The 12,747-nt window shown below is 42.6% G+C and overlaps 1 protein-coding gene across 1 annotated transcript in view; it reads right to left on the reverse strand.

Moving 5' to 3' along the window:
* Positions 1-12,747, reverse strand: part of PECR (peroxisomal trans-2-enoyl-CoA reductase) — a 28,101-nt gene that overhangs the window by 10,668 nt on the left and 4,686 nt on the right. Inside the window, exons 3-7 of the mRNA XM_014064258.2 lie at positions 9,935-10,100; positions 8,882-8,963; positions 6,949-7,045; positions 5,568-5,675; positions 453-564 (exon numbers count right to left, since the gene is read on the reverse strand). Coding sequence (XP_013919733.2) covers positions 453-564; positions 5,568-5,675; positions 6,949-7,045; positions 8,882-8,963; positions 9,935-10,100 — 565 coding nt within the window. The remainder of the gene's footprint in view (positions 1-452; positions 565-5,567; positions 5,676-6,948; positions 7,046-8,881; positions 8,964-9,934; positions 10,101-12,747) is intronic.

Here is a 12,747-nt window from a genome sequence, read left to right on the forward strand (position 1 = left end):
CTTGGCTTTAAGGGAGCAAATTAGTGATCACACAGATGGAGAATAAAATTTGGATTTAAGTAAACATTGTTAAACTTCCAACTCTTTCAAGTAAACATATGATTAAATTCTATCTTGTAGCATGATTATTTGAATATATCTCACCTTTCTGTATGAACTGAGAGTTTAAAGCTTATAGAAGCCTTATAGACAAAGTCAGCATTTAGTAGGCAATGTGAAAACATTTGAGTCAGCAATTTTAGCAGAAAAAAGCACATAATCTGGAAAGTGCAATACGATGATTTCTGGACCAATCTCCTAAGTGAAGTGAAATTTGATTAAGATGGAGAAGTCCTAAAGATATCTTTGTTTTTGATGCCAGGGCAAAAGCATCAGAAAAAAGGGAAAGCAGACATCCTCTGCTAAAACAATTAGATTACTATTTTACCACTATTTTTAAAGCATTGTTTTACCTGGAATGTTCCAGAAGCTATAATATAGGCTTTGTCCACCATCAACCTTCACAGTTTCTCCAGTTATAAAAGAAGCACCTGGAGAAAGCAGAAAAGACACCAAAGCTGATACCTAAAAAAGAAAACAGAATTATTCAATATTACATTAGTTGCCTCTGGACAAGATAAGAGACAGACAGACATTAACCAAAGAGTCAATAAACAAATAAACAAACAAATAACTATATAACTATAGCACAGGCAGGGCCACCAAGAGGATTATTAAGTGCTAGAACAAGACTAGTATGGCCCCCCTCACCTACATATGGACACATAAATCAATAATGTCTTGCGTGATTGCGCATGGGCGAGAAAGATGGCTGCCAGGTTTGCCGCTCGGCTTCTGTACTGAAACAAAATCTTGTAGAGAGGAGGAATTTGGCATTTTGGAGCTGGCCCAAGGGAGGTGAGGCTGTCTGAACGGCTTGCGGTCCTGGAGCTGGCAGCGGATCGGAAAATTCGACCTCTCCGGGCTACCAGCCCGGAAAGACGCCGAGCCCCGAAAAAAAACGCCGAGAGACGTCATTATTACTGGCCGCCGACATTGCTGGCCGCGGACGCCGCCTAACGCCGCCTAACATCGCGGCTTGAACGGAAAAAAAACCTGCGGAGACGGCGGAGACTGAACAACCAAAAGAAAAGCTGGTGAGAGGGGAAATTGGCCCCTAGGACCGAGTCGAGGGAGTTGGGAAGCGACACGGACGCCGAGAGACGTCGTTTATTGCTGGCCGCCGACATTGCTGGCCGTGGATGCCGCCTAACGCCGCCTAACATCGCAGCTTGAATCGGGAAAAAAAAAAAAAAAACCTGCGGAGACTGCGGAGACTGAAAAAACAAAAGGAGAGCTGGTGAGAGGGGAAATTGGCCCCTGGGACCGAGTCGAGGGAGTGGGGAAGCGATACGGACGTCCTGTGACTTAGAGCTGGCAGCAGATCGGTAAAACTTCAATTCTCCGAGCTGCCAGCCCCGAAGGACACCGACATTGCTGGCTATTAACATCACTAACATTATTGGTTACAGACATCGCCCACCTTTGGATTTTGACTTTCTGATGCGTTGGGGCCCTTAAGAATGCTGGGCTCGACCATTGAATGGAACGCCCCCCCCCCTCCTCTTCCATCGGAGACAAGTTTTCTTTCCTCCCTCTTTCGATTCTTGGAAATGACACTAAGAGAGGTTATTGGAATGAACCCACCCATCAGGCTTTTTCCATCATGGTTAACTTCCCGGCTCTCACTGCTGCAGTTGACATTCGAACTCACTCTATCTCCCAGCCCCTCCCCTCCTTGGACTATATTGAACTCTTCAGAAGAGCCCCCCTCAAGGTGTGGCCCTCCCCTAGGAGAGGGCGGAAGACACCTTTGGACTTACATAAGCCTAGTACGGACTTTGTGAGCCTGCGCAATTTTTAATTTGGTATGTTGAGTGCATGGGATTGTCTGTGATAGTGTGAATGACCTCACTTTTACTATTATTATTGCTGTAATTTGTGTTTTTAATTACTGCGTGAGGACTGTTTGAGTGAGTGCCTGGGTATGACTGATTCGGAGGACCTGCCGGGGTATGCGGGGGTCACCGGGGTGGTTGGGGGAACTACGGCCACGGGAGAGGGTCGGAGCATTGCGGTCATAACAGGGAGAGGCAGATATGGCGGGGACTTTAGGGCTGGCCATTACCGGGGAAGGAGGGCTCGCTACATCACAGAGATCCCTCCTTCCGGCCCTATGAGTCCCACTCCAAGGTCAGATGGTGCGAGTAATCAGGACCCTGGTCTCAGGCTGCTGTCGCTAAATGCCAGGTCTGTTGTTCACAAGGCTCCCCTCATCCGGGACTTAATTTTAGATGAGAGGGCAGACCTGGCATGTATTACTGAGACATGGCTGGGCACGGAGGGAGGAGTCCCCCTCGTAGAGATGTGCCCAGACGGATTTCAGGTGCTTCATCAGCCGAGAGCCCAGGGAAGGGGTGGCGGTGTGGCTATTGTTGTCCGGGAGTCTTTAGCACCTCGTAGGATCCCTGCTCCGGAGCTTGTCAGGTGTGAGTCCCTACTGGTGAAGTTGGACCTCAAGGGTCAAGTGGGTCTGCTGCTAACGTACCTGCCTCCCAACTGCGTTGCAGCAGCCCTCCCCTCGCTCCTCGAGTCAGTAGCCGAGCTAGCAATTGAGTTCCCTAGGCTCATGGTTCTGGGGGACTTCAATTTGCCTTCGCTCGGTGAACACTCTGATGGAGCGCAGGAGTTCATGGCCTCCATGACAGCCATGGGCTTGACCCAGGTAATTCGAGGCCCAACCCACTCAGCGGGTCACATACTCGACCTCGTATTCCTCTCGGAGCAGTGGACTTGTGATCTTGGTCTGAGGGGTAATGAGATCATACCCCTATCGTGGTCAGACCACTGCCTACTGAGGCTAGACTTCCAGAGGCCAAACCCCCACCGTAGGGAGGAGGAACCGACCAGGTGGTTCCGCCCCAAGCGACTTATGGACCCCTTGAGGTTCCAGACGGAGCTTGGGGTTATTCCTGATACTCTCGCCCACAGTTCGGCGGAGACTCTGGTTGCTGCCTGGCACTGGGCAGCATCAGAGTCTCTTGACCAGATTGTGCCACTACGGCCCCTCCGGGTCGGCGGATCCCGGAGGCCTCCTTGGAGATGAAGCGCCGGAGGAGACGCCTAGAGCACTTGTGGAGGTCCGATAGGTCCGAATCGAACCGAGCACTTTTGACAGCATGCACCAAGGAATATATCAGGGCATTAAGGACAACTAAAAGAACACATATTGCCACCTTGGTTGCGTCCGCCGAGTCCCGCCCAGCCGCCCTGTTTAGGATAACCTGCTCCCTCCTAAATAGGAGGGAGGCAGGGGACCCCTTACAGGGTAAGGCTGAGGAGTATGTCCAGTTCTTGGCGGACAAAGTTGCTCGGTTTCGGTCGGACTTGGACTCCACCCTTGCAGATCCAGCCGAGACACAGGGGGATAACTTGGCAGACCATCTCTGGGTTGAGTTTCAGGATGTTGCCTCTGGGGATGTGGACAAGGCTATGCGAGCTGTGAGTGCCTCCACCTGTATACTGGACCCGTGCCCCTCCTGGCTGGTTGCCAACAGCAGTGAGGTGACACGAGGCTGGATCCATGCGGTCGTTACCGCCTCCCTTCGGGAGGGGCACTTCCCCGCCGCACTTAAAGCGGCGGTGGTGAGACCCCTCCTGAAGAAACCATCCTTGGATCCAGCCGTTCTTAATAACTACCGTCCAGTCTCCAACCTTCCCTTCGTTGGGAAGGTTGTTGAGAAGGTGGTGGCCTTCCAGCTTCAGCGTACCTTGGAGGAAGCTAGTTACCTTGACCCCTTCCAGTCCGGCTTCAGGCCCAGTTACAGCACAGAAACCGCTTTGGTCGCATTGACCGATGATCTCTGGAGAGCCAGAGATGGAGGCCATGCATCCATCCTGGTTCTCCTTGATCTCTCAGCGGCTTTCGATACTATCGACCATGGTATCCTTCTGCGACGACTGCGGGAGGTGGGAGTGGGAGGCACTGTTTTGCAGTGGTTCTCCTCCTACCTCTCGGACAGGTCGCAGTCGGTGTTGGTGGGGGGGCAGAGATCGTCCCCGAGGCCCCTTACTTATGGGGTGCTGCAGGGCTTGGTCTTATCCCCCCTACTATTTAACATATACATGAAACCGCTGGGCGAGATCATTCGGAGGCACGGGATAAAATACCATCAATACACGGACGACACACAGTTGTATCTGTCCGCCCCGTGCCAACTCAATGAAGCGGTGGACGTGATGAGCCGGGGTCTTGAGGCTGTTAAGAACTGGATGAGAGCTAACAAACTGGTACTCAACCCAGACAAGACCGAGTGGCTGTTGTGCTTCCCTCCCAACAATTTGGCCAGTGTTCCATCACTCAGGCTGGGGGGGTCAAAATTTACACCCCTCAGATAGGGTCCGCAACTTGGGAGTCCTCCTGGACCCACAGCTGACTTTTGACCATCATTTGTCAGCTGTGACCAGGGGGGCATTTGCCCAGGTTCGCCTGGTACGCCAGTTGCGGCCCTACCTGAATCGGGAGGCCCTCACAACAGTCACTCGAGCCCTTGTGATCTCTAGGCTGGAATACTGCAATGTGCTCTACATGGGGCTGCCCTTGAAGAGCATCCGGCGACTTCAGCTAGTCCAGAATGCGGCCGCGCGAGTGATCGTGGGCGCACCACGGTTCGCCCACATAACACCGATCCTCCGTGAGCTGCGCTGGCTACCTGTTGATCTCCGGGTGCGCTTCAAGGTGCTACTTACCATTCATAAAGCCCTCCATGGTAGTGGATCTGACTATTTGAGAGACCGCCTTCTGCCGATTACCTCCCTTCGTCCCATCAGATCGCATAGAGTAGACCTCCTCCGAATTCCATCCGCCAGTCAGTGTCGACTGGCGACTACGCGGAGGAGAGCCTTCTCAGTAGCAGCTCCGACGCTTTGGAACGATCTCCCCATGGAGATTCGTACCCTCACCACCGTCCAGACCTTCCGCACAGCCCTCAAGATCTGGCTATCCCGTCAGGCCTGGGGATAAGACCCTAATCTCGCCCCACCCGAATGCTGAATGAATGTTGTGTTTTATTGTTTTATTTTATTATATTTCACATTTTCTTTTTGTGTTTTGTCTTGCACTCCCTTCCTACAAACTGTAAGCCGCCCTGAGTCCCCTCAGGGAAAAGGGCGGCCTATAAATGTCAAATAAATGAAAAAAAAAATGAAAAATGTCTTAATTGTAAATTTACAATGTACAGCATTTTTGAGCTCCAGATTTTTGAGATGACATTTCATCACCATTCATAAACTGAAATGAAATATAAAATATATTCATAAATGAAGTAGAAGTAAACTTGCAAACTTAAATAAATAATGAAATTAAAATTCAATAAATTACATAAATAACTGTTTGCTGAGTTTCAGATTAATAAAGGTTATGTCAAATAAGGCAGCAAGGCTATACACACACAAAGTATAGAGTTTGAAGTATCATGGCCCTCCTTTGAAGTTCAAAATATAGCAATTAAATCAACATAATACTATACCTCTTCGGGAAGTCCTAATCTCTTTGCAGGAATCTTCTTAATATTGTTTTTAAACAAATTTTCACCACCTACATAGTTGGCAACAGCAGTTTCTGAAAATATAATTCCCTGCAAAGAAAGGATGGCTTCAACATTAAACTTTTCTCATTGTTTTTCACAGCAATAAAAACTCCAATCACTTTTGATATTCACAAACTATTAACTCTGAATATCAGTACTGAAAATACATGACCTGGATTTATAAACCAATAAGCAAAGTACATTGGAAAGGAAGAATTATATCCTTGAAAGATACCATATTTTTCGGAGAATAAGACGCACCAGAGTATAAGACGCAGCAAGGTTTTGAAAAGGCAAATTTTAAAAAAAAGGTTTTTGCACTCTGCAAACCTCCCAAAAATGGGCCCGTTTTCCCCCCCAAAAAAGTGGGGGCATGAATAGCCCTTAGGAGGCTTGTAGAGTGTTACTGGGGGTTGAGGGGGGCAAAAGGCCCATTTTTTGCTCATTTCTGCTCTCCCTAGCCCCCAGGAGGTCTCTGAAAGCCTCCAACAAGCTATGCACGACCATTTTGGTGAAGGGGGCGGGGTTTCAGGAGGCAAAAAATGCTGTATTCAGTGTATAAGACGCACCCAGATTTTCAGTCTCTTTTTTGAGGGGAAAAGGTGCGTCTTATACTCTGAAAAATACGGTAAGTGCTATTCGACTTAAGCTCCGTTCTTGGTGACTTCATGGACTTTATGCAATTTTGTTAACAAAGGGGTAGCTCTTGCCTTCTTCCCACACATCCCACATTTAACTTACAACTCTTGGGGTTTCTATTTTTATAAATGTAGTAAGTGTAGTAATTACATTTAATTACTAATATACATACATACAATTTATAAATTAACACAAAGATATCTACAAGTTTTGTAGAGACATCTGAAGAGCAATTTCATCCCCAGTGCTAGTATTAAAATACTTCTGTAAACATTCTTCCTCAATCTGGGTTGGTCACCGAGACCATGAAGAATGGCTCCAGCACGAGTCTGAAAGCTCCGAAGACAAAACCTCTGGTCCAGGTGACCGACCCTGATTGGATCCTGCAATATTATCCTGGGACATGTATATTTGCCTTCATTGAAAATTCTTTCCCCCAAAAAAACACCATTGGATGTAGATTAGAGCCTCTAATCCCCTTCTCGGTCTTTGGTATAGCTAAACATCTAGATATAAAAATTTTAGCAGTTTCAATAGATACTGTATTGTGAGCAAAATCTCCTAACCTATGAAAAAGCTCCTATCTTCATCCATCCATCCAATATTAAATTAGGCAAATAAGATGGTTAGAATCAGCATTTGGTTCCAGTCTGTTGTTTACATCACTTATTTCATAACCTACCGGGGCAACTGAGTTAATCCTCACTCCATTGCATGCCCACTCAATGGCTAAGCTTTTGGTCAGGTTATCAACAGCAGCTCTTGCTGCTCCACTGTGCCTGCAAAGGAAGCAAAAGAAGAGGCAGGCTTAATTTCTTTCCACAGGTTAAGTTAGACCACTCTGAAATTAGATGTTGTGATTATGAAATGCCTATAACTATACTTTCCTAGCTTAACTGGGGTTTAGAGTTCAAGAAGCTATCCTCCTCCCAGTAATTTCATCTAATCTTGATGCCACGGGACAATTGTCAGAAATAGTTATTGATTTCCACTCATAGTCAGGATGGTTGAAAATCCCAACTTTTAGTTTTTCCAGTCTAATTTATGTGTATAAGCACAGATTTTACAAATAGCACCCAATCTGTATCCCCAGCTAGAGTAAAATTGCTTATTTGCCTTTATGGATCTTCAAAATACCAATATCTCTAAGATTTCTGAGATTTTAGGGGGTATCAGGCATAATTTCATTTTACAGCTAGGATTGATTACAGGACAAATTTAGAGGCCAACAAAATGTTCTCTCTCTTTCAACTTGTAATTACATGAAACTCTTCCCAGGCAAAAAATATCTGTGTGCACCTGTGTACATGTTAATGTTCTACAATCAGGAAGCTTGCAATAATTTCATAATCAGAATTCAATTAACACAGTCACAGCAGACAAGTCTATGCAAAGAGAAACAATATTTCAACTGGTAAGAAATATGTGCCAGATTCAACTATCATGTTACTTCATGATGTGATTTCATTGTGGGCATGATTTAGCTCCAATGATCGTACATTGGCATACAGGTAGTCCTTGTTTTGCAACCATTCATTTAGTGGCCATTCAAAGATACAACAGCCTTGAAAAAAGTGACATGACTATTTTTCACATTTAAGACCATTGCAGCATCCCCATGGTCACATGATCAAAATTCATACACTTAGCAACTGGTTCATATTTTGCAGTGTTCCAGAGTCATGTGATCATGTTTTGTGATCTTCTGACAAGCAAAGTCCATGGAGAAGCCAGATTCACTTAACTGTGTTACTAACTTAACCACTGAAATAATTCAATAACAACTGTGGCAAGAAAAGTTGTAAAATGAGGCAAAATTCACTTAACAATTATCTTGCTTAACAATAGAAATTTTGGGCTCAATTGTGATCATATTAAGTCAAATACATAAGTCAATTAACACTATTTCTTCATGAGTGAATATTCCTTAACAAACCATGTTTTTGCAAGCAATTGCTGTGAACTATTTGTGGGATCCAAGTTTGAGGATCATAAATATAGGCAAAAGTCCTCAATTCTCAAAGATTCCTATGATAGCTGTGGAAATTTATCAAGAAGCAATGGATTTAGAACTAGCCATTGTTCCAGACAATGTTGATACTCTTAGAACACACCAAAAGTTCTCGAGTTAACATGTCTCTCAGGGTCTGAAGACTACCAACTCCTGACTTAATCTCTAAAGTCCAGATTTGGCAATCTCCAACCTCTAAGGTGCACATGGCCTTCCAGAATTTTTGGCCTAGCTATTTGTGTTCTTCCTAATCCACCAATGTAGCAGATTTCTTCAAAACTTTCTATTCTGCAAATCTATACAGTCACTGGGCTTTGCAAAAACAAGGCCATTAAAAAAATTAGGTAGGATACAATACAATACTGAAAAAAGGGAGCCAGCTAGGGAACAGGGGCTTCAACCTTCCCTGCCTATTCATTTCAAGCTGCAAAACAATATTGCAGGAAGTAGGGAAGTGTCTCTGTGTCTATAAATGTGTTTCTGATCAGAAATGCCTGAACCACAAAATAGGAGGCAAATGAATTTGATACATAAATTAAAATAAATACATCTACTTAGACTTAAGTGATAATAGGCATGCATTTGGATATTAATAATAGCTTACGATAAACCAGGCATCCCTTTCCACATGTTAGCCACAATATTGACAATGGCACCCCCATGATCCCGCATCCAAGCATTATACACTATATGGAAACAAGAAAAAAAGCATTAATTAATATTGTGATATATTTATTTACATTTTCAGAATGTGTACAGAATGCAGCCTGTTTGAGTTAACCCCCACCCTAGTGCCTGTTGGCTGGACACTATAAAACAGAGGTGTCAAACTCATGGTCCACAAGCCAGATGCCTAATACACCACGCCCACCTCATTTTAGTGGAGGGGGGGGAAGTCACAATACATCACATGATGACAATGTGACACTGCAAGTTTCACACCCCTGCTATAAAGAATGACACCAAGATGATCATGGTGGATCCGAAGGAGGCAATGTGAGAGTGCTGATCCATAGAATGGCCAAATAAACAGAGCGGTAGCATCGGCAGCGTGTAAGCATGGCCAAGCAGGAGTGGCATTGGCGGTGTTGGCGATGGCGGTGTAAAAGCCCTCGCTGAGGTCGGGAGGTAGCGGCACCATGGAAAAGTCGCTCCCCCGCGAATGTCAGCACGAGGGCTGACACAAACTAGGGAATAGATTTTAGTATTTCTGATCTAGTCATCAAAGGAGTTCAAATTCTTATTAAATGTCTTCTTTGACTTATAATTAAAACCAACCATTCTCTGTCAGAGATGCAGTCTGAATAACTGTTGTGTTATAATTTAACCTAACATAACTGGCAAAACATGCTAAGCACTACATAGTTAGGTTTATCATTATACCTCAGTTTCAACCATTCCTTCAACCATAATTACGTTGCAACAGCCAAATATATAGCAGCTAACAAGAATGTGACCAGCAAATATTTGTTTCCTGGCAGACTTATGGATAAATCTCTTATTCATCTGCAGGAGAGATTCATATGTCACAATAAACCATAACTGTGAATATTTAAGCTAAATATAAAAAATGTTAAGGCATAAAAATGAGAAATGCAAAGTAATCGTGATTCAAATTGCTTTATGAACAAAACTTCAAGTTATAGTAAGCAATCACCTGCTTTACAGCAATAGAAAGTTCCAGTCAGGTTGGTTTCAATAACAGCATGCCAGCCTTTTGCACTTATTAGTTCAGATGGGCTAAAAAACTGCCCTCCTCCATTGTTGACCAAAAAATCTATCCTACCATGAAGATCTAATGTTGCTTTCACCAGTGCCTCTACCTACAAGGGAAAATAAAGCGGAGTGATAAGATTGATGTTCCATTTGCAGATTTTTGTACAGCATTAAATCACTACTTGGCCTTTTGGCTAAAATCGAACATAGTATTTGTCAATAAACGTACATAAGTGTGGTGTTTCTTTAATAGAAAATCCTTTCTACAAAATAGTTTTGAGTACTGTTAGAAATCATGATATGGCAGTTAAAAATATAACCTAGAATATTCTATAACAAGGGAATTCCACAACAACCCAAGATTTCATCCCAATGACAAAATTTCTGTTTTGAGTTGGCTACAGTAGGGTTACAGAAGAATTTGTACAAGGTTATTGAGAGTTTTCTCTTAAACATAATTTATAAAGAAGAAAATGAGAGTATTATTACTTATGAAACTCACATATTGTAGTTATTATGTTATATAGCTGTTATATAATGTTATAGTCACTCTTTCTCAGCCTAAACCACCTGACATGATTGTTATTGTGGGTACAATAGGAGGAAGATATGCTGGATATGCCCTGCCATTTGTAAAAAAAAGGGCAGAAAACAAACAGACAAATAATAAAAATTATAGTCAAAAGTTCTTATCATATATCATAGTCCTGAAAAATCTGTTTCCACTGTATCTGCTAATAACAGAAAGTTGATCAAGAGGTCTATGATTTCAGCAACTATTTGAAAGGAATCCAATGGCAGTGGTTTAATAACCATCGGTCCTGTCATTTCAGTTGCATATTTCAGAAGAAGCCTGTACAAAGCAAATTATGTTTCCACATCACATCTGGTAACATGATGTTTCCTTTCCTGGGAAAGATGATCAAGCCCAGTCACAGTTGGACTACAACAATTTATATATGTAGCAATGTACTGGATGTGGAAATACTGCACTAAAAGGCACAGCTTGTAATGGTGTCCTCTTAACAAAGGAAAGCTGGCAACAGTGCTGTACTTGGAAGCTGTGTGCCAAACAAGCAGAATTATTTATAGCACAATGATGGGAAAGCTTTATTAGAAGGCAAGGATGCCCTAGTGGGTAGAGATTAAATCTCAGCATTCAACAAGTTTTCCCCTAGGTGGTTTATTTGAATCTGCTGTAACAGATTTCTCGGAGAAACAAAGCTGCTGACAGATGTAGACATATAAAAAATAAAGATTTTAAGCTGTATAAAAAAGAATTTTAAAAGGGGGGCATTGATCACTTTTAGAGTGATAATGTTATCTTAGTTCCTTGAGGGAGACATCTTTGTAGCTACATCTTCAGGAAGAAGAGTTTTCTTATTCTGTCACCGAAGGGAAACACATGCCAATTTTTTCTGATTCAAGTGTATTCAACTTGTAATGTACAGTGTTTCCCCGAAAATAAGACAGGGCCTTATTTTCTTTTGACCCCCTCCCCAAATTTGGCCTTATTTTCGGGGAGGTCTTATTATTTTTGAGATTCAGGAGCAGGCGATTGTGGTCACCTTGTGGCGGCTGCTGTGTTGCAATATTTTCAGGGAGGGCTTATTTTAGCGCATGTGCTCAAAAGCCCGATTGGGCTTATTATCTGGTGAGATCTTATTTTTGGAGAAATAGGGTACTACTCTCCCAGGTTTTGTGCCCCTTGTTCTTGAAAACAGTAATTTGAGTTAGCATGCTATGTAAATATCTGTGATCTTTAAATCATAGCATACAACCTAGGAGACTGCACTAATTTAGAAAATCACAGTTAAACTAAGCATGAAAGTATTGGACAATCCTACATAAAACTGAATTCTGATATTATGCTAAGCCATAATTTGTTTAACTATTATCTTTTTTATTTATTTTTAGTTATTTTTTTAAACTTTTTATTTTGTTTATACAAACTTCACATCTTTGCAACACATCACACTTCTTTTACATATCTGTTATGATTCTTTTATCTGTACAAATAAGTCTTTTATAACTATAATTTTATATATGTGTGCAATTATATTATTTCATACATCTTTTTTCTTCATTCTATATATAACATTAACTATTATTATCAATAAACTACACAGAGCAAAATGTGTTATAATATGGTATATGGTATATATAAACTATCATTTAAAAAACTAGTTTTAACATATCTTTCTTTGCTGGAATTGATTCTTGACTCAATAGATTCTGGTTTGGGGTTTTGTACATTTGATAGCTCACTTTCTGTTTGATTCTTTAGGATATAATTTGGCCTAAATTAGAATCAATTACCTTATTGTCATTTTCAGCCTAATATTAAATTTGTTTATTTAACAATCCTGTCATCCACTAGACAGGAAGTTCAGGCTATGGTTGGAGATGAAGATTACTTACTCATATAATTCAATATTGCTTGCATATACAGGTAGTCCTTGACTTACAACCACAATTGAGCCCAACATTTCTGTTGCTAAGTGAGACAGTTGTTAAGTGAGTTTTGCCGCATTTTACAACCATTCTTGCTACAGTTTTAAAGTGAATTCCAATTGTTAAGTTAGTAACAGGGTTGGTAATCTGGCTTCCCCACTGACTTTGCTTGCCAGAAGGTTAGAAAAGTTAAAAAAGTTAAAAACACGACTGGGCACAGCCATCATAAATATGAGTCAGTTGCCAAGGGTCTAAATTTTTATCATGTGACCACGAGGATGCTACAATAATCATAAGTGT

Source organism: Thamnophis sirtalis, unplaced genomic scaffold (genome assembly GCF_051295495.1).
Source record: "Thamnophis sirtalis isolate CommonGarterSnake01/CBP01778 unplaced genomic scaffold, rThaSir2_p1.2 scaffold_1, whole genome shotgun sequence".
Lineage (NCBI taxonomy): Eukaryota > Metazoa > Chordata > Lepidosauria > Squamata > Natricidae > Thamnophis > Thamnophis sirtalis.